At 46.3% G+C, this 22,133-nt stretch overlaps 1 protein-coding gene across 1 annotated transcript in view; it reads right to left on the minus strand.

Annotated features, from left to right (window-relative positions):
- Window positions 1–498: 498 nt before the first annotated feature.
- The window catches only part of Usp10 (ubiquitin specific peptidase 10), a 62,144-nt gene continuing 40,509 nt past the window's right edge, over window positions 499–22,133 (minus strand). Inside the window, exons 5-14 of the mRNA XM_047528718.1 lie at window positions 18,557–18,648; window positions 17,924–18,033; window positions 17,444–17,499; window positions 17,132–17,235; window positions 14,289–14,388; window positions 13,335–13,512; window positions 10,176–10,341; window positions 6,507–6,651; window positions 4,259–4,324; window positions 499–1,518 (exon numbers count right to left, since the gene is read on the minus strand). Coding sequence (XP_047384674.1) covers window positions 1,331–1,518; window positions 4,259–4,324; window positions 6,507–6,651; window positions 10,176–10,341; window positions 13,335–13,512; window positions 14,289–14,388; window positions 17,132–17,235; window positions 17,444–17,499; window positions 17,924–18,033; window positions 18,557–18,648 — 1,205 coding nt within the window. The 3' untranslated portion in view covers window positions 499–1,330. The remainder of the gene's footprint in view (window positions 1,519–4,258; window positions 4,325–6,506; window positions 6,652–10,175; window positions 10,342–13,334; window positions 13,513–14,288; window positions 14,389–17,131; window positions 17,236–17,443; window positions 17,500–17,923; window positions 18,034–18,556; window positions 18,649–22,133) is intronic.

Below are 22,133 nucleotides of genomic sequence, written 5' to 3' on the forward strand. Positions count from 1 at the left end.
TGTAATTTTACAAAGAAAGTTTTTTCCCCACAGAGGATGGCACCAGGCCCTGGGAATACCAGACAGTAGGAGAGCTGGAGAAGGATTCCGACCACACTGAAGCCACTTCTCTGTGGATCCTGCACATCGCTAAGAGTCGCCTGCACCCGGCACGGGGTAGGAGCCCTGCCGCTGGTCACTCCCTTGCCCGTGATCTCTCTTCTCTTCCAGGCACCCAAGGGGGGTGCTGGGAGGTGCTGCTGAGCTGCTCCGGTGGCACGCAGCCAAAAGGGTGCTCAGCCCCAACTGACACCACTGGTGACTGGAAAGTGCTGGGAGACAGCACCAATGCAGAGGAGACGGGGACTCCCCTTTTCCAGCTAACGGGGTTTTAGAACTTCAGTGGCCTAGATCCACAGCACTTGACTGACGGAGGGGCTTACCGTATCCCGCAGGTACAGCTGTGCCCCGCGAACTCCTTACTGGAAAAGGCCTTTGCATTCAAAGAAACACACGCAGTTCTAAACCAACTTTGTGATTTTTATTGATGGGCGAGACTTTATACTCCTAGGTATCACTGAACTGTGTACAAGGAGGGAGGCGGCAGTACAGAGGAGGACAGCAGAGCCGACAGAGCAGCCTCGGGAGTGCCGGTCTTGGTCGCTTGCCCATTCTTCACCACGGGTACACAGAAGCATGAATGAGATTTGAAATCTTTTAATGGCAATAAAGTTACAATCACCCATCTATATAGACTAACATCTTAACCTCAAGTATTGATCGGCAATGTGTACGTAAGCAGTTTCTCATCGCACAATTATTAAAATGTACTTCTCCTGTTAGGAACCAGCAACTTATTTTTTATGTTTATTTTTCTTCTGAAGTAAGAACTATTTCTTCTCTGATAACTGGCTCATTTTTATCAAAAACTAAAGGGTGGGGGAGGAAAGTGTAATGGATTAAAAAATTTATTTTTTAAGGAAAGATAAAATTCATTTTCACAAATTTACAAGGTTGCTGGTGCAGAATTTATTCTACTAAGCAATTAGACTGGGAATCAAATGCAAGTTCCCCTTTCTTATCTCAGGAATCAGCATTATTTCAGAAATATGGGGTTTTGTGTATTTTTTAAAATCAAGCGACAGTCTGTTTCCACCAAACGGTTTTGATTTGGAAGTTAGGAGTCAACACGAGCTACGCTGCGCACAAACCCCAAGGCTTCTCCTTTTCATTTGAGCCCATTTTCGCAAAAGGGAGAGTTTCTCTCTAAAGAGCCACTAAAGAGAGGCAGGAAGTGAGTGAGACTGGTGTTCTAAAAGCGGGCATCAGGCACACACACGCGCACAGAGGGTCACAGCAGGTCCACTCGGCGGTAGTACAGGAGGTAGGCTGTGCGCTCAGCAGCTGGCTTCACCACCTGGTACTGGGTGACCACCTTGACCGTCTGGTCGTCAATGCGCAGCCAGCCGTTCAGGCCAATCTGGAAGACGTCCGTAGTGTAATGGCCACCGGTCGCGCTGCTGCCGTGATGATAGACAACTGCAAGAGAGCGGCGGGCACTGTTAGAGGCAGTACCTGACACCCAGAGACGTCCGTGGAAGAGAGCTGCACTTAGAACAGGGTTCTTAAGCTCAGACCATGTTAGTGAGTTATAATACAAAGTCACATGTAACTTCAAGGCAAGGTAAGAGTAAGACAAGACAGACCCTGTGTTCAAGCCCACATCCCCGTGTAACGTGCTGCTTAGGTGGGGACGACACCACAGAGGCAAGATCCCTGTCTTGCACACATTCCGTAACACACACACACATTTAATAACATATTTAAAACACCTAACACCTCACAAAGACACCTACTCCCACAAAGCCTTGGCAGCCACACAACCTACCCACAGGCCTATCTTAAAAGATAAAAATACCATTTGTTATTTACTTTTTAAAAAAATTCTGTAGTTAAACCATGAAGCCACAGTCAAAGGCCTAGACAAGCTGGAGCACACAGGTAATCCCAACAGCTCGGGAGGCTGAGACAGGAGGATCGTGAGTTCAAAGCCAGCATCAGCAACTTAGCGAGGCCCTAAGCAAATCAGCAAGACCCTATCTCTAAATAAAATATAAAAAAAGGGCTGGGGAAGTGGCTCAGAGGTTAAATGCCCCAGGTTCAACCCCTGGAACAACAACAAAGCCCAGAGAAATGTAAATGTTGGGCAAGGTAGTGCGGTCAGTGAAGGCAGTCAGAGGACATGGACTTCCCCTTCCGTAAGGCAGGGCAGAGGCCGCCCACCTAGCTGGAGACATCCGCCTGGGTGAAGGATAGTCCCACCAAATTCTGGGAAAGAACATCAGTGTGGACTGCTAAGCAGTGTTCCCCCAACAGTGGTCCAAAGGCACAGTCTCACTGGCAGGATGTGTCAGCAATAAACAAGCCCAAACATGACTGGTTCCAGCAGCAGCTGTCACGTCTAGGTGCTGAATGAATGTAGAAGTCCAGGTCCACTCTGGGTTAAAGACCACTGCTTGGAGGACAATGCCACCAAGGGGGTGGCTTCAGTCACTGGACAGACTCTTTGGCTTTCCAGTGGGAAACAGGGACAGAGCCAATGAAGGGTCCCAGCTGACTCTTGTGCTGCAAGTCACAGGAATCCAAGTGACCACCATAGGGCAACTTGCATGTTTCTTGGGCCCCAAATTCTTTTTGGAATTTTTGTCCTGGATTTTGACCTTGAAGACCAAGAGTTTTGTTTTCAAAGTTACCAACCAAGTCAGTACAATTTGAAGACCCTAAGGGTTTAACTAACCCTACTTCCCATAAAACACCTCCACTCTAAAAATTGAGAACTGCACTCCACACATTCCAGTATCTTCGAGAGCAGCCCAGATAACTACGAGGTAACATGTCACTTACCCCAGGAGAGCCCACCTGACAGAGGCAGAACAGAGACCCAGTTTTTGAAAAGCTTTTGCTTTTTGAAAGTTTACTTCTTGAGAATGCATACACGTTCGCACTGGGGCGCTTGACCCAGGAATAAGAAATTCACCCTGCCCTTGACTACCAACCTTCCCCTGCAAAGGTCACAAGTAGATAGATGCAGGGAGAAGGCAAAGAGGGTCCATCACCCACTGAGACCTCATTGCAGGCTCCAAGGAGTCAGGCTGGCCCCTGATTGGCTGCAGTCAGACCTCAGAGCTTCCACTCCTGGGCAGGGGAAGGAGGCTGGACACACCTCATGAGATAAGGCACCTTATCACTTGTCACTTCCACTAGGACCCAAAAGGTCAGGAAGGGACTGTGAGCAGATATTTTGAGGGAGAGGGAAAAGCAAAACAAAAAACAAAGCATGGGAGAAAGACAAAGAGGCTACCTTCTAGTGTGGCCCAGGTCCTGGCCCTCAGACACGGTTAATCAGACTTCTACAACCTCAGGAGCAACTCAGGTGGACTAGAGGGGAAGCCCTGCTAGCCCCTCTGGGCTTCAGAGTGGTAACTCTTCTGCTTTGAATGTCAGATGATTTTCTCATAAAAGAGGAACGACCTGCTTACCTCTCAGGATAGTCACAAGGAATAAAAGAGACAACATAAAAAAGCTATCTTGTTTAAATATAAACAGGTGCATTAGAGGAAACACAAAAGGAGAGACAAAGCAGCAGCTAGAAAGTTCTATGAAAAACAGTCAGAAAAACAAAGTGGTTACAAGTGGCACCATCAAGACTCCAAGGCCTTAGAGACGAGGCTGTCAAGGTGAGGCTGGGGGAGGGAAGACAGTGTAGAGGAGACAGGCTCTGTGGGTAGGAGGCGCTAAGATGTGGCGGGCCTGGGGATGGAGGTGCCATCTCCTAGCTCACTGTGGAAAGGGTGGCGGCCCAGAGCCAGGGAGCTCAGGCACTCTGCAGTGCCATGTGCCAGAGGGCCCCGGGGTACCTGTGTGGGACACACCACCTGACCTAGGTGAGTGACCAGCCATCACAGAGGCTCCACTGCCAGTCGCCCCACAGGTGCCTTGCTAGCAGCTGAAGCTCACTCTACCTTGAAGACAGGCACTTCAGGTGAGGCTTCTTGCTGAGCCTACCACAGGGCCCAGGCAGTATTTGGTCAGATAACAAGCACAGATCTCGGGTAAAACACCTTCTGAAGTCACTTCCTAAGTGACTAACTCCCCAGGGCTCCCTGTCCAAAGAGCAGGCCACGCTCTACACTGAATGACATCACAGTGAAATTGGGCTTAAGTATGAACTCATCCACCACTGCTCTAACAAGGAAAGAACGTGCAAAATGATACTTACCTGCAAAGAGCCTATAGGTTCTGTGGCATTTAAAATTCTTATTTTTAACTCCCGGAGAAAGCAGTTCTGAAAAACAAAACATCAACAGCTCCAATTTACAAAAGCTCTTAGACAGAAGTTCAGAGTAACAAAAGCAAACGGCTAGGGCCAGTCTGCACTCCACAAGCCAGCGGCAGAGCAGAAGAGCAATTCTCCAGCCTCGTCAATCCAGGAGGAGAGTTCACATGCAGTGCAGTGAAGAACGCAGTCCCAGCCAACCTGTGAGTAGCATGAGCGACACCCAGAACCCATGAGGCTGGGGCTGGGTGCCTCTTACAAACAGATGCTCTAAAAAATGCACAAGAAAAAAGCTGCCCGCTCAAAAATAATCAAACAACAATAGTCCTGGAAAACCCAAGAATCAGAACATTTCACATGTGAGTCACATCAAAGTCCAACCACGTGAGGCTGAGATGCTTTCCCGGTGCCTGTGCCTATCCTCAGGTGCAGCTTCCAGGCAGAAAGGAGGAGAGCTCAGGAACAGGAGGAGCCCAGCCCAAGAGGCACTCCTGGCAGCCACTGTGCCTCCTCCTCCACCCCGCCCCCCAAATCAAGGTCCTCTGGCCCCTGTGATGTCATTCCTCTTTCTATAAAGGATTTGAGGTGACAGCAGACATAAAAGCACAGGTAACAAGTGAGAAGAGATAAGCCGATCACATCAGTGGAGGAGATCGCCCCAGGGCACAGTGGTGCAAGTCCAGGAGCTCAGGAGGCTAAGGCAGAGCTTGGGAATTCCAGGCTGTCCTTGGCAACACAAGGAGACCCCCAAGGAAGAGCGACAGAGAGAGGAAGAGAGAGACAACAGAAACACAGAAAGAAAGAGAAAGGAAGAAGAGGAAAAAAGAGACAAAGAGAATGAAAAAGGAAAGAGAGAAGCAAGCAAGCCACACTGCCAGCACTGGTGGCTCCGAAGGGGCAGGAATGTAGGTCCAGGCACCTTCTGTGCCAGTGCTGCCTCTGGGGTTCCAGGAGGCAAGGCACAGTGGGAGGGGACGCACCATGCCTTGCTGGCATCTTTCCTCCCCTCTGGTCTTCCAGATCAGAAGCCACACTGCTGTAGAGGGCAGAGGCAGCTGCCAAGGCAGAGGCAGGAGGGACAGGGGACTGGCTGCAGCCCACCTCTGAGCTGAAGTCCCAACCAGAAGGAGCCATGCTGTCTCTGGACACCAAGGACGTGACTACACATGGCACCTGACTGTGAGGAGACTTAGGTGTGTCAGGCAGGCGGGAAAGAGCATGACCTTCCTTCAGGCCAATGCTGCTAAGGCATCTGCCTGTTTCCCAGATGCCATGACATGCCAAGTCTCCTTGGGGGGTCACATTCTAAGCTTCAATGTTGTACAAGACATTTTTGCAAGTTCTGAAGCATAAGAAAAGCTCTCCCTCAAGCTATGTGCTCAGCTGTCTGCTGAAGCTCTTCTACACTGAGTGCTAGGTTGCCCGAGGAGACTCACACGGCCGTGAGTCCATAGCTAACACACGCACCTCTGCAACTAGAGGGAGTCCCACTGCCGCCCAACCAGGCTGCTCAACGCAGCCGTCGCACTTCCTTCAAGGGGCAAAGGCTTGAGTTTCTCTCATCCAGTGAAGGATGGAGCTTGTTCATTTTGGCCTCTGCGTTTACTTTTATTTCTTCTGCAGCTCTGGGGACTGAACCCCAGGGTCTCACACATGCTAGGCAAGCAGTCTACCACTGAGCTACATCACCAGTCCTTGGCCTCTATTTTTAAAAAGTCATTTTAGTGAGATCTGGGGTGGGGGGGTGAGTACCAGGGATTGAACCCAGGGGCACTTCAGCACTGAGCTACACCCTCATCCTTATTTTCTGTATTTTATTTAAAGGCGGGGTCTCAATGAGTTGGTTAGCACCTCGCTTTTGCTGAGGCTGGCTTTCCACTTGTGATCCTCCTGCTTCAGTCTCCCAAGCTGCTGGGATTACGGCATATGCCACCGCGCTCGGTTGAGAATTTTAATATTAACATCAAGAGGGGCCTGGGGATGTAGTTCAGTGGCAGAGCGCTTGCCTAGCATGTGTGGAGGGCCTGGGTTCTAGCCCCAGCACCACACACAACACACAAAAACTGTGTGTGTGTGTCTGTCAAGAAATTTGAAATTAAAAAAAGTCAAGAAAGAGTGCCCTTCATCTTGACATCACCCCGCTGTGACAAAGTGTGGCGCTCGCAGCCCTGGGGAGCAGCCTCAGCATTACCTTTACTGATCTCCAGGTCCACAGGATAGTCAATGTTTTTGATCAGCTTCTGACACCCACCAGTCTTCTCGTAAACAAATCGTTTCAGGTGCAGGACAAGGACAGGAGGGAGTTTTTCCAGAGTCACTCTCCGACTTATCTCAACCTAGGACACAGAACACACCCGGACACCTGACCTGTCCTCACCAGCATCGAACAGCAGGGCTCTATGATCCTTCCCATGCCACAGACGTGTCAGCCCTCCCACCCCCAGCCCTGCAGTCCTTCTGTGACTGCCAAGTGAAGCTCTGTACTGTGGCCAGCAGCTTGAATTCACTATGTGGCAACCTGGCTTTTCATAATTTTCCGTGTCATGGTTTGGATCTGGAATGTCCCCTAAAAGGCTTACAAGTTGAGGGCTTGGTCCCGAGTGCAGCAGCATCCAGATGTGGGCTTTTGGGAAGTGACGGGGTGTTGAGGGCTCTGACCTGGTCAGTTGACTGGTTTTCTGATGGTGTTACTGGGAGGTGGTGGGAACTGGGAGGCGAGGCCGAGTAGGAGGTGGTCCTGGAACGTGCCCTGCAAGTGTGCATCTCCTCCCTGCCCCCCCAGTCCGCTCCACGTTCACAGACCCAACAACACTGATGTCAGTATGTTCTCTCAGTTCAATGTTCTCAATAATCCTAAAGCTATTTATCCTAACCATTGGTCTTATAACATTTTAGTTTTAGCAACTTAATGAGCCTCTGAAGTATTTTTACAGATCTAAAGAATGCTGCTTTTAAATAAGTTAGGTTTTGTTTTGTGTTTTGGGTAGTCGGGTTTGAACCCAAGGATGCTTTACCACCAAGCTATACTCCTGGCCTGTTTTAATTTGGGGACAGGGTCTCACTAGGTTGCTAAGGTTGGCTGCCTGGGCTTGCAGTCCTCCTGCCTTAGCCTCCCAAGTTGCTGGGATTATAGGCAATGGGCCACAGTGCCCAGTATAAAGCTAGATTTTCTTTAACTAATTGTGATTTTCCTTTAACTTACAAACTCTTTGATGCTTATTATTTACTTGGAGAATACCTTTTGTAGAAAAAACTTTTTTAAAGAAACAATCCAAAAGGTAGCAACATATTAAGAAAAACAAACCTGTCAGAGGACTGTACACATGTCTGATGTAGATGTATCTTTGGAAGAAAGCAAGCTCCAGAGCCATCAATGGTTGGATTTATGACCTCCCAGGCTCCTCCAGCATGTGTTTTCCCCTGGTAAGATTCCAGGTTGCAGAAACTACCTCACACTTCCCCCATACTCCACTGTGTCTTAAGAGTGAACATCTGTGAGTCCAGCAATTATCTACGAGCCAACAAAGGTGCAAGCGCTGCTTGCCGGTTCATCCTGGAGATAAGGACGGTGAGATTCCAGGTCCCCACCTGTGATTGGAGAGCAGGACCAGATGACCTCCGGGGTGTCTTTCAGTGCTTAGTGTCATTTGAAAGCTCTCGGTCAACTCACTGAACACCTAACTTGCAATTCTGAATGTGCGTTTTGGGTTTCTAGACAAAGAGAGGCACAATTTCCAACCCACAATAAATCCAGGCATTTTCTACATAGCTATTATTTTTCCATTGATCATCCTTCCTATGCTCTCATTTATTTTACTTAACGTAAAATAAAATAAAATTGGGTTTTTCTCTGCAGGGTGTGTGTGTGTGTGCTGGGATCAAACCCAGGTCCTCGGCATGCTGGACGTATGCTAGGAGAGGGCTTTACCACTGAGCTACATCCTCAACCCTAAATCTGGAATTATTTTTAAAAGGAAAATTTTAAAAAGTCACATACAAGAAAATGCATTCTTTGCTTGGTGTACCTATTTCCATACAAGCTGTCCAAACAGACCTGCCTCCTCGGCTGCCTGCTCCTCTGAGTGTGCTTGACTGTGCTGGCAACAACCACAGAGCCCCAACAGGCTGCAGCAGTCCCCTTGGTCCTTGAGGCTCCCCTCGAGGACAGCTCCTCCAAAGCCCTCCTCGGTCCTGCTCTGTGAGACAGACTGCCCTCCTCACAGTCCAGCAACAGGCTGACCACTGCCTGTCCCCAACCCTGCCCAGGACTGGGCCTGACCAGCTTTAATTGCAGCACAAGAGGAGCAGAGAAAGCACGTTATGCAAGGGTCTTCCAGGGCCACCCAGGCAGAAGCTGAGGAGCTCCCCAGCAGGAGCCACTCCTGGCTCACAGAAGTGAGGACAGCAGCAACAGTGGCCAGGGACATGATCCACCTCGGAAGAGTCACAGCTGGCACAGACTGGCCCAAGCTGACAAAGTCACTCACAGACAAACACCCTGCCAGCCTCTGTTCCATGGGTTCCTCCGTCGGCCTCCTCAGCTCGCCCAGACATCTGTCTGGCTCCTAGCTCTCTTATTTGTAAAATAAAACTGCAGATCAGAAGCAAGTCGGAAAACTCCTAATGGAGAATCAGGCCTAACTTCTGCAGGTCCCCTAAGAATGTGGTGTGGCCAGTACAAAAAGTCGAGCACAGGTCTCCAGGGTCTCCTTTGCTCTTTTTCACTCAGCACACAAGGTGCAGGACAAGGACAATGTGGAGATAGGTGTTTACCTTACAGCTACCACACACTGCCTATCTACACACCATTTCATAGGGATACCAGGTGGCTTACTCCAACTACTCAAAAAAGTCCTGCCCCTAATCAGCCTGTATTCACCTCCTCAACGCAGTACTATGAACTCTGAGACACAGGGAAGACCTTCTCTACTGTGGAGCAGAAAACAGGGGAAGTGGGCACATCTGGAGAGACAGGAACCAGGAAGCAAGCAGAAAGCAGAGCCCATGCCTCACTCCCAACAGCTGGCAGAAACCACTGAGCTGTAACTTGCTACTCTTAAGTCAGCAAGATAGAAAAGATAAAAACTGTGCTGCACACCACAAACATTAACAAGCCATGAAGCCTGCTGGAGGCAGCACTGATTTGGGGATACTGTGACAGACTGCCAGAAAATGAAACACAGATCAGGACCTATGGCCCAAAGGAGATCATTGGCTTGTGCTACACAATTTAGAGTCAAGAGGTAGCTAAGATAATCTGTTTCACTTTTTTTTTCTTTTCTTTTTTCTTTTTTTGGTACCAGGGGTTGAACCCAGGGGCCACATCCCCAGCCCTTTTTTATATTTTATTTTGTATGATATAAAAATATAAAGTAAAAAATATGCAATTTATATTTTATCTAGAGAATTGGCCTAGGACCTTGCTAACTTGCTGAGGCTGGTCTTGAACTCACTGGCTTGAACTCCTGGCTTCAGTTTCCCAAGATGCTGGGATTACAGGCATGCACCATCATGCCCAACCCAATAATTTTTATTCATTTATTTTTGGTACTGTAGATTAAAACCAGGAGCACTTAACCACTGAGCTATGTCCCCAGCCCTTTTTTTTTTTTTTTTTTTTACTTTGAGACAGTGTCTCCCTAAGTTACTAAGGCTGGCCTCAAACTTACAATCCTCCTACCTTAGCTTCCCTAGTTGCTGGGATTGTAGGCACGTGCCACCATACCTGGATCCATTCTTAAAAGTGCAAATTTTCAATACAAAAAATTTAAGCAACTGATTAGAGAGGCAGAATTCCAATTCTCCTCATCCCTAATTCTGTGTTCTTCCCACCAAGGTTCAAGATCAACTGTGAAGATACCTCTTGTTTGGTTTTTGTGGTATAACCTTGGACAGACTCTCTTGCCACCAAGCTTTCCAGTGCATCCTGGACTGTGCGTATCTTGTCAGACTGGATATCCAACTGCAGTGTGAAGAATGGCTGGAGAGTGGCAGATTCTTTTGAACTCTGCTGGTAAACCACAGACCTAGTCATTGAAAGCAAGAAAACAAAGATGTAAGAGCCACTCCTTGCCACTTTCCCTTCAGATTAACCACAGAAGAGGAGGAATAAACACTGAAAACAAGGTTACTCAGTATCACTTTCGGGAGACTTTAGAGCACAGAAAAGGTAATGGCACACTGAACTTAAAAATGACTTGGCACCCCACACTAGGTATCAGTGACCATGTCCAGCCTTGCTCAAGCACTCAGGGAGGACACCCATCTCCTCCTCCAGGTCTTCACTTCCACACCCACTGCTATTCAACGTGCTGGTCAGTAAGGATGACCATCTTGTCAGGTCTTACTTCAGACATTCTTCATTTTCTCAAAGCATCACGGCCTGCTCTAATAAAGGAAATCCCAAGGTAAGCAATATTTTTAATGGTATTTTTTCCCCTGTAAACATGACATACGTAAGAAGGGGCACAGGGTGTGGACAATAAAACACAAGTTAGCATTCCAAGAAGAGACTTCCTCCCTTCCAATAAGGGCTCCGATTCCATCTTGTTTCATTTTGTTTTTCTTTTTTCTTTAATTTTCTGAGAAGAAATTGGATATTCAGCTGTCTCTCATTTAGGCTCAGCAATGAAACATCCCAGGAGTTCATTATAAGGGAGTCTCTTCTGCAGTCGAAGTGACAAGTTCACGAAGGGTATGAAGTCAATGTGTAGTTACTCAGGCTCCTGAGAACCAACTGAAGGCTGCGATGACACATGGCCATGCTCCTCCTGAACACACACACTAATGGACACCAGCTCTCCAGGCTCAGGAAAAAACAGTGGAGAGACCAGTAGTGACAGTTCGTGAAGCAGTCAAGAGGTGGCTATCTTCTTGACAAAAAGATTCTGTATTTTGCCCAAAACAAAAAGATGGGAAAGGTGCTGATCTTCCTGGGGAAGCTGAAAACACCGGAACAAGGATGAATTTTAGGGAAGAGTCTCTCTCTCTCTCTCTCAACTGGTCTGAATAGAGAATCATGCTTAATGATGACTCAAGAATTCCTAGATTATAAGGATTCTTTATCTTTGCTTTATCATTTTTCTAAAAAGAAACAAGAATCAACTTCAACACAAAGACCCCACAAAGGCCGGGGCTAACAGACATGCCACCATTTGAGCCACTCAGCAATTTCGTCAAGGTGGGTTCCGGTATTTCCGTTCATTGTTCTTAGACACATCTGGGCTCTCTGGGTATGGTACCGTCTATAGCCTTGCGATTTTGATACTCCACCTCCACACCAAAAAAAAAAGAAGTGCTCTTGTTGCCTCCATTTGAGCTGTCACCTGATCTCTGTGTCCTCAAGACAGCATCCCCCTAACACCACACTGACTGATGGAGTAGAGGGCAGTCACCCTCCCTACTGCTCGCCACTCTGGATCTCTGACCCCTCAACCTGTCAACATAGGACATCCCAGGATGTGTCTGCCAAGACAAGTCACAGCAGAAACGGTCAGTGTGTGGCAATCCCCAGACCACACATGACCACACAGCTCCACAGACTCCAGAACACCTGAAGAGAAAGGGGTCTACACATCAAGCTTCAGTGCAGGACACAGCCATGTGACTGGCTTCGAAGCCCAGTTCCACACAGGACCAGAAACCAGCTTCGCAGGCAATCAGTCCAGGTTTTCTGAGGTTCTCAAAAAAAAAAAAAAAAAAAAAAAAAAAAAAAGCTGCTCAACCTCAGAGTAAAAGACTAAACCAACTCTTGATGCCTTGAAAAGCTGCTGCTTTTTCTCATACTCAGCATGGGGACAACCACAGCCCAAGTCTCATTAAGTACACCCCAGGCAGTTATGCTGCAAAGCCTTCTGCAGAAAACTTGCTAGCAAGAGGAACTTGAGCACTGCTGACAAGGGAATCTCCCTGGACACAGACATGCCTCACTCAGTCCCACATCAAGTGGCAGTGAAAGGTTCTAATGCAAATAAATAAAAACCTTTTAGAAGGACGTCGAGAATGAGCAGCAAGCTGGTTAAGGGAAGTGGCGCTGAGCTGGGGTCACGTGTCTTCCTCTGTGTGATAGTATCTCCCTCCACTCCTCCACTTCCTAGCTCACGTGGTTTGATGTCTAAACTCCTCCAATCCATTCACAATCAGCACCAAGATATGGAAACAACCTACATGTCTCTCCATGGATGAATGGTTAAAGAAACTGGGGTGTACACATACAATAGAATATTATTCAGTCTTAAGAAAGGAGATCCTGCCATCTGCCAAAACGTGGATGGATCTGGAGGACGTCAGGCCAAGTAAAATAAGCTAAACAAAGAAAGGAAAATAGTATATGCTCACACTATCTCTGGAATCTATTTTTTTAAAAAAGGCCATATATACAGAGAATAAAAACAGTGATTACCAGGGGTAGGGTCAGGAAAGAACGTGGGAGATGTAGCCTAGAGGTATAAAGTAGCAGACCTGCAAGGCGAGGAAGACCAGAGAGCTGACAGGGACAGCAGAGAACAGTGTGACTGTATCCAGGAGCTTTGCTAAATAAGTACACTGTAGTTGTTCTTGCCACAACAACAAAGGGCTAACCTCATGAGATGATGGATATGTTACTGCATCTCTAAGCTAACCATTTTCCTACCTATATTTTATAACAGATATATTTTATTTCAAATAATAAATAAATAAAATGCCTCCAATCAGGTACATAAATTTCTCTTAACAAAACAAACAGCCCAATCAGTTTGCTCTTCTCAAACTTTATGGCAGTGAGCAGCTACACCTGATGGAACACTATGGCAGACAGGCCCTCTGGGGACAGTGCCCTACAGAAGGGCCAGTGTGCAGGAGGACAGCTCTGGAGGCTGACAGGAGAGGCATTGGATGGACAAGCAAAGAGTAGGCAGGGAGTACAAAAGCAAACCATGGGCAGCAAAAGGTGCCAGGACAGTGCTCATGCCTTCCCCATGAGCAAAACAAATAGACCCTGAAACAGACAAACACTAAACATTTCCAGAAAAGCATAAACCTGATGTGTCCACCAAAAATGCCAGTGATTGGAGTCTGAACGAAATCCGCCTGGCGGGTGACGGAAGACTTATTCCGGGGGCCCACTTGCTCCCACTCTTCCTCGCTTCCTCCGCCTTGCTCCTCCTGCTCCTCGTCGTCTGCCAAGTGGCTTCTGGGCCCATTGGAAACTGTAAGTTCTGGAAAGCAGAGGGTCTGCTTAGGCTACGATTTATAGCAGCAAAAGCCAAAAACAAAGAAAGGTTCTATGTGAAGCACCTCAACAGACTTGTCACTTGTACTTTTAAAAATGAAATCAGGAGCCACAGTAACCAAATGCAAACGTGCAGCTTCATGGATTTACATTAACCACAGTAAAAGACATTGTTGGGACAACTGGAAAAATCTGCAGGTGCATTGGAAAGCAAATGGAATTTTATAACCACAGTTGGTTTTTCATGAGACCAGGGGCAGTGGGTATGTAGGAAAGGACCCTTATCCCAGGGGATGTGTGTTTTAGTACTGAGGAATGAATGAAACTGTTATCTGCCATTTGATTTTAAATCATTCAGGAAAAACAAACAGTGTGGGTGCACATGCATGCTTGTGCAGAAAAAGATAAACAATGACATGCTAATGACTGCAGACTCCAGCAGTTATACAGCTATTTATCAAACTATTCTTTGATTTTCTGTGTGCTTGACCATTTTCCTAAGTAAAAGTATAGGACAACAGCAGAGATTCTGGCTAAATTTCAATTTATCTAAATATAACATTATTAATGGTAGTTTGAGGCAGGAGCATGCAGGATTTGTTTAAAAATGTACCCTGGGGCTGGGCAGGTAGCCCAGATGTAGAGTGTTTCCCCAACATGCACGAGACCCTGGTTCAATTGCCAGCACGGTAAAAAATATTAAAAAACTAATTCTCAGGAAAATATCCTCACCCGTTTGGTAGGAAAAAGATCATGACCTACTTTCATCATTTGGCGAGAGAAGCTTCTTGAGGCTCAGCATTTCCTCGTGAAGTCCATTCAGAATAAAGCCCAAGTATTCCTCGGCATCTTCCTGTCGACCCTGGAAGGGGAGGCATCATCATGCTCACCATCTTCAGGTGACTGCTATCCAGGCCTACAGAGTCCGAAGACCTGCATGTTCAAACTACACCTCTGCTGACAGTTTCAAGATTAAATACGTAGGAGTTTTAAAAACTGACATGAGTTTTTCTTTGGGTAACTGAGATCCCATGGAATTTTTGTATACTTATTTATGTTTTTCTGTGTTTAAAAAATTTTTTACAATAGATACACATCATCTTACAGTCAAATGAGGTTATTTTAAAGTTGCATTGTTGCTTAAATAAGACCAAAAATAAGATGTCTAAGGGCCACAATACTGGCTGAGTCCAGGGGTTATCACTACTCTGGGAGGTGTGCAATCAGCAGCCTGTGCGTCTCTCTGTCTCCTTTTGATGAGCAACTATCTGGGAAAGGACTCAAATCATACGCAAAAATTGGTACTGACTCAGAATGAGGCTGGCTGTTTTATGCCCATATACACATCAGCAAGACCACTCGTGGGTGAGGCACACAATGTGGTCACACATTAGTCTCAAAATCCCATCCTGGCTTTGTGTGATTCTGTAATTGGTCAGAATTGGTTCCTACTATGTTCTTAGAGCATAACTGCCTACCCCGTGGATCTGCAAGCTCTTCTGCATAAAGTCTCTGGGTGGACTGTACTTGGGTTTGCCCATTCTCCCCAAACAGACCACTGCTGGAATCAGCACCCTCTGATGTGTGTAGCAAAGGGCAAAATGGGCACTGCCCACGGTTCTCAACATAGTCACATGGGCAGGCTGCTTTTCCAGGAAAGGCCTGCTTGCCAGGCTGGCCCCTGGATGATGTCTGGGAACTTCAATTTCAACCCACTATCCCAAATACTGATAAGGACGGTGCCTAGCTTCTGTGTAAGCAACATGGTTAATGCTGAGCAGCTGTCTTCCCTCTGACCCCAGCAAGCCTCCCTGGGAGACTACAGGCCACATGCGTCATTACAGTTTGATGGCAGAGGAATTAAAAACATGCTGTGTGAAGGCTCTAGGGAAGAAGCTGGGGAATCCCTCCAGACTTGGTCCTGTGTCCTTTTACTTCCTGACCTTGCTTTGAATCCTGCTGCAATAAAGCATAAACGCACATAACAGCCTCTGAGTTCTGAGTCCTGCCAGCAAGTAGCAAACCTAAGAGTGGCCTTGGGACCTTGACATAGTCAGTATTAATAAACATCAGAAAATGATGTTTCTGTTCCTAAGTATTACTTCTAAGCACGATCCTAAAGTGGTCGAGCTCAGGAAACCCTCCCTGAGCGACTCCTCTCCTCTGCCCCTGCCTCCACCTGCACTGGTCCTCCCCCAGCTTCCACAGCAGTAGTATGTCATCCAATCATTGTATTTATCTGTTTACTCTGTTATGAATGCAACTCCCAATGGGTAGTGAGCTTTTCCAGGGCAGTGGGCATACTTCACTGCACTTCCACATCCCTAACAAACATTCTGTACATTTTCATTGCTGGGGAAACAGAAATCCAAACCAATACCGAAAGCTATATCAGGGGTATTTAAAAGCTTCAAACTCTGTGCTGCCTCCCATCGTCTCCACTACCCTGCCCTGGACACTCACCCTTCTTCAAAGGAATGCAGCTTCAATTTGACTTTATTCAGTTTAAACAGCATTTTCTCATCTGTGAACAAGGTTTTCCTAAGCATCATCTCAACCACATATACTGACTCATCACAAACTCAGTCAGGGAAGAAAGAAGTGTGGCAGTTATTGTGCTAAGGGTGCCCCTGATTCACTCTTGACGGCTGTCAGGGCCATTTATAAGGCGTCTTTGCTTCCCTGGTCCATGCCTTCAGTAGCAAAACACACGAAAAAAAAATTTAAGTTGGGGATGGGGTTGTGGGCTCAGTGGTAGTGCACTTGCCTCATATGTGTGAGGCACTGGGTTGGATCCTCAGCACCACATTAAAAAAATAATAATAATAAACAAACAAAATTCACCGTAAGTTGAAAGAATATTGTCATCTCAATCAAAGACTTTTAAAAAAAAAGTTTTAGGTTGTATAGCTCAGTGGTAGAGTGAGTGAGTGCCTAGCATGAGTGAGGTCCTTGGTTCAAAATTCCTAGCACTGCAAAAACAAACAAACAAACTTCTTCTTCTTCTTTTTTTTTGGGGTGCTGGGGAGCGAACCCAGGGCCTTGTGCTTACAAGGCAAGCACTCTACCGACTGAGCTATCTCCCCCGTCCCTACAAACTTCTTTTTTAATGGTAAGAGAGTCAGGGACATCGATAGCTGCTAAAGCCTGAGTATACTGAAGACAGACGCTCTCCTGAACACTACTGTCATCCAGGAAGAATACACTCCACTTGACCTAGAAGGCAGTTCAGTGCAGTGGCTAAGAGAGCTGCCTTGAGAGCCAGGCTCAAGCAATCACAGCTGTGACCTAGACAATGGCTGCAGCTCTATCAACTGCTGACAAGGCGATGATAACCCTGCTTAACTCACAGGGCTGGCAAAGCCAATACTGTTCAGTACTGGGAACAGCACTCGGTACACAGCGAAAGCTAGATGAGTGAGGCCTGCTCATGTGGGTGATCATCACACTCTAAATCTAACACACGGCTGACTCCACCACAATGTAGACCTAGCCCTGAACACTAACTACCACATGACATCACTGGAGAGAGAGGGCAGACACTGATCCGCCCAACACAGTGCAGCAAAGGCAGCATTGTGCATCAGCTCGACAGGACCCCAGACCTTTTCAGACAGGCTCGACTTGATCACCGTCAGGAGTCTATAAATGTATGTGGGCTCAAAGGCAGCTCCAGGGCGAATGTCCCTTGTGACTTTATCCCCAAGAGCTGCAATGCAAACAGGACACAGAGTTACAGGACTAAAAGGACACCACGAATCCAAATCATCAAAACGCCCCACCCCACCACAGGCCAGTGGTTAAGAAAGGCACAGGCGTGGCCACCTGCATTTACGAAGACACCATCTTCTCAGCAAGACTGAATCAACCAAATGCTCCCAATAGGCAATGTCTCAGAAGTTCTCGCCTTTACTCACCTTGCCGGGGTTTTGGAGGTACTGGCATATTAGTGAACTCATTCATCAGTCGAACACTAAACGTGGAGAAAAGAGAAAGTGAAGCAGTGCATTTTTTTCAAAAGACATACTTTTACTAAAGAGCCTTGATGGCTAAGTAGAGTATATTAGGATAAATATAGCAGGTCGTAGGCAACCAAAGGTAATGAGAGTAACAAATCTCTTAATCTTTTCTACATACATGTTTTATAAATCTTAAGTGGTATTTTAAGCTGGTAGAAACAAAAATGTTTTCTACTAAATCTAAAGAACACATAATGTTCCATTTATGGTTAATTTCCATATAAAATAATGAACAGATCCTTTTTTAAAAAACAAAAAAAGACAAAGCTATAGGACTCATTTGTAGGAAATCAAGAACTCTGCTCAACTATTCAAATTCTAACAATCGGAAGAGGGAAAAACCCCACCCCTTAACACATTTTACAACACCTTACTTACAAGCTGTCTATCATAGGCGTTGACGTACAAGGCCTTTGCACTTTTGAGTACAGAGGAAGAAACTTCATCAGGTGGTACATCGGAGGGCAAGCGACCAACGCCTGCAGGGTCTAAATATTGGCAGTAAGGAAACGTAAAGGAAATGAAACGGCAAACTTCCTAAAGGCACATTAAACATGAGAGCATATAAAAATAAACCATGGATATTGAGCTACTTAAGATAGGTAAACATAAAAAGGCATAGACCAAATAATCCCGAGGACAACCGTTTTATAATCTTATGTAGTGACCTACCATGCAGTCAGGTTCATGTTCAGAACCTGATTCAACCAAGACCATCAGGTCAGTTAGGACAAAATTTCCAGTTCTAAGTAGTCACTCTGCCTATTATTTAGGACCGTTACATGAGATTGACACTTGCCTGACTCTGTCATTCACAGGTCAATTCTCTTTTCAGCAGGAATGGAGAAGCTAGAGTCAGGAATAACCCTAAAAGGTAGGCAGGCAGACTAGCAATGAACCAAGTTTTCAGATGCAAAATTTGGTCTTCAAGGACGTTTCACTAAGTAAATGCACTTAAAGAAGAAACCATTACAGGAAGTCCACCCTGGGGACAGTGTCCAAGAAGGATACAGCATTAATGTAGCACCAGTTTCCTTTATTGATCAGCCCACGGGGTTGCAATGACACTGGTTTATGTATAAGGGTTACATTCTCCAGTAACTCTGAAAGAGCGAGAAGCATATTTAAGAAATTAATGACACCTAGTGAATTAACATGTAAATCTATTCATATGCACTAGTCCAGGGAAGTGTTGAAAATCCCTTCAATAGAGCATGTATCCAGTGGAAACTCATATTTTTGAAGCTTATACATCAAGTATAGAATTTAATGATTGAAACTGGCCTCAATTAATATCCCCCAACACCAACACTCATTCATCTTTTCATGGGAATGTAACCAGGAAGCACAAGAACTACCTTTTTAAAATGAGAAACAAAAAAATTAAAAACACAATGTCGGGGCTGGGGAGATAGCTCAGTTGGTAAAGTGCTTGCCTCACAAGCACAAGGCCCTGGGTTCAATCCCCAGCACCGCCAAAAAAAACCAAAAAACAAAAAAAAAACAAAAACACAATGTCAGCATTAGAGGAAGATTAAAAGGTACAGGCTTTTTTCCTTCAGTGCTGACAGTCAGGCAGGTCTCCTCAATAATGAGGTCCCTTGGTCCCTTGGACTAGATACAAAGCTCCATCTCTGAACCCCAGAACCTAGCGCCATGCCCCACCCTGCATCAGGTGCTCGAGGACTGCTCAGAGCCAGGATGCTCCTTTCAGAACACCTGTGTCCTGTCACTTACGTGGTGTTCTCCACTGCAGTCCACCTGCACAACTTCTATGAACAATGTCACCCTTACTCCATTCACAACGCAAGCTTCTGAGCCTGAGACTCACCCCGACACCACGCTTTTTCAGGTTCCAGAAGGGTGAGTGCCATTTTTATACAATTAGCCAAAAAAATGCTTTGAAACAAGATGAGATCTCTCCACATCTCCTTACAAATCCTACAATAGCAATGGCTGCAATTTATGGACATCTTTTACAGTTAGCAAGCTCTTTACAACTCGTAAATGCTGACTGGATGGACGTGAGCCTTAGTAATCCAAGAGGACCATCACTATCCCTTTTTCACTATAAAGAAACTAAAGCTCAGAAAATTTATGTAACTCACCTGTGATCTCAAAAGATCTAGGCCATGCGGTCATGGTCTTAACTCCATGATCTGTGGCCACATGGCACTGCCTCCTTTACTTTTAAATTGTATGAAAGGAAAGAAAACTAAATGGGCACAAATTGACATTAGCAATCATCTCAGGCACCACACAAAGAAAAACCGTTCTGAAACAGCTGCACTGGCAGGTCCCAGAATCAAGCATAAGTCAAATGAATACACACGATTCAGATGTCAGCACACACATCTCATCTCCTCCTTCCCTTTTCCCCTACCTGAGGAAGCACAGGGAACCATTTTCAGTAGATCTGCTATAATAAAAGTGAAACACTGCAGGACCAAGAGAACCCAAGGGTATGTTTTCAACTAGCCTAAGCTTGTGAAGCTCTTCTCACCTCTCTTACTACAGGGTAACAGGTCAGTTACAGAAGTGAACCCCAAGACCACATGTGGTGACACCTTGCACAGATGATGCCTGTCGTGTGGGGGACACTGTGCTGGGAGCTTTATCCACATTATTCATAATCATCATAACAACACCATCCAAGAGACACCACTATCATCCCCACTTTACCGATGAGAAAACTAAGGTCACATAACTGAACCAAACTGTGAGACCTGGGCTACCTGACTTCAGTGACAAATCTTTTTCCTTCTCTCCAACATGCAGTGTGCTCCACTTAAAATCCCTTTTACTTGGAGGTTTCAGAGACTCTTTCCACAGGCTTCAGATAGACTAGATTTTTAAACTGTCTTCGTCACATTACCACAACAGTCATTTATCTCCAGTGTGTGCCAGAGCACAGCAATTAGTCAATAATTGCTTTGCCCAAAACCTGTGTGTTTCCAAACACACATCAATACTCTGCTGCAGTGGCACAAGGTCTTAAAGCAGCATCATACCCCAAAATCTCTGGCATAGTATTTTTACACCCAATAACAAAAGTGTAAGTTTTTACGTAACCGTAAGACTCAAGATGAGCAGTCTTCCTTCCACAGCAGCTTTCATTTAAACAACATGCTGCCTTTTGCTGATGGCTCAGGGGACCCTGGCTGAGCCCTACCTTGCCCAGATGACTGAGTGGCAGCCCTACTCTAGGACAGTTCATAGTCCAGTGACAAGAGGGACTTGGACTCCCAGCTCAGCCCTACAGCAAGCTCAGCTGATAGGGGCTGGGGGATGATGCTTAGCACCATCTAAGGACTGTAGAAGCACTGGGGAGGCTGGCCAGGGGCTGATGGCTGCACATGGAAGCTGCAGAAGAACAAAGACAGACACCAGAAGTTAGTCATGGCTGGGGTGAGGTGCCATGCTCCCCAAGGAGGACACAATAGGACAGGCTGGTTGAGTTTTGTTCATGTGGTGAGAAGAGAGCAAATTCAATCGTAGAGGTGGACAGAGGGAATATCACCACAGTAGTGCATTTACACGCACAGACTAGTGAGTCTCCTATTTATACTCCCACAAACATACACTCAGGTTCCTGTAATTCACGGCAGGGAGTTTGCACTCTGATGCAAGAGAAGCAATGGCTCCCAGTGCCAAGTGGAGACAGCAAGTGTGACCACTCAGCTGGAGGCCTGGCTGAGCAGCAGGACAAGACCACGGGGAGTGCACAGGCATTTCTGAGCAGAACCCTCTATTTTCCTGATGACACGAGAAGCAAAGGTGTGAGAGGAGGTGGGGACAGGGCTTGAAGACATACATTCTTATTTAGCAGACACTGATGAGAAACAAAAAAGAACTAAGCCAGGCCTGTCTGACATGTCCCTCCCAGGACGAAAACCTGATCACATATGGTTGAGAGTACTCTGAATTCAGAGTTTCAGCTCAAAACAAGAAAGTTCACTTATGATACAGCTAATTCTGCCTCCAAAGGGAAGCAGGTTGGCGACTGGCTGTACTAAGCCCACCTGGGAGCAGGCTGCTTCAAGTTCTCAGGTGAGGTGTGGCCCCAACTACCTGAATGCCTGGAGGCAGCGACCCAGGAGCCCCACAGGACCAAAGGGCACACCCAGCCTGAAGCCAACTGCAAGCGGATTTCTTCCCAGCACAGACTTGGGAAGCAGTGTATACATGTCAGACAGAATCCTGTTAGTTTCTATACCAACCCTTCCCTTAAATTCATGCCAATTCCTGGTTTGCTTATTTAAAGAGGTAAAAGCCCTTTCCCTGGTTCTTCTCCATGGTACTAAGTTCGAGTCTTTTAGCATCACCTAGTGGTTTGTTCAAGAACTGTAAACAAATCAAGAACTATTATCCTATGTAAATGTATGATTACACAAACAGTATGCCTCTACTTCATGTACAGAGAAACAAGATGTATCCCATTTGTTTACAATAAAAATGAATTAAAAAAAAAAAAAAGAACTGTAACCAACAAAGCATTCCACATGGTCACATATCTACAATATCAAAAGAGCACAGACTGAAGAAAAGGCCATTGGGTACATTTGCTTGAAGAGGTATTCAGCCAGCT

This window comes from Sciurus carolinensis, chromosome 16 (assembly GCF_902686445.1).
Source record: "Sciurus carolinensis chromosome 16, mSciCar1.2, whole genome shotgun sequence".
In the NCBI taxonomy this organism is placed as follows: domain Eukaryota; kingdom Metazoa; phylum Chordata; class Mammalia; order Rodentia; family Sciuridae; genus Sciurus; species Sciurus carolinensis.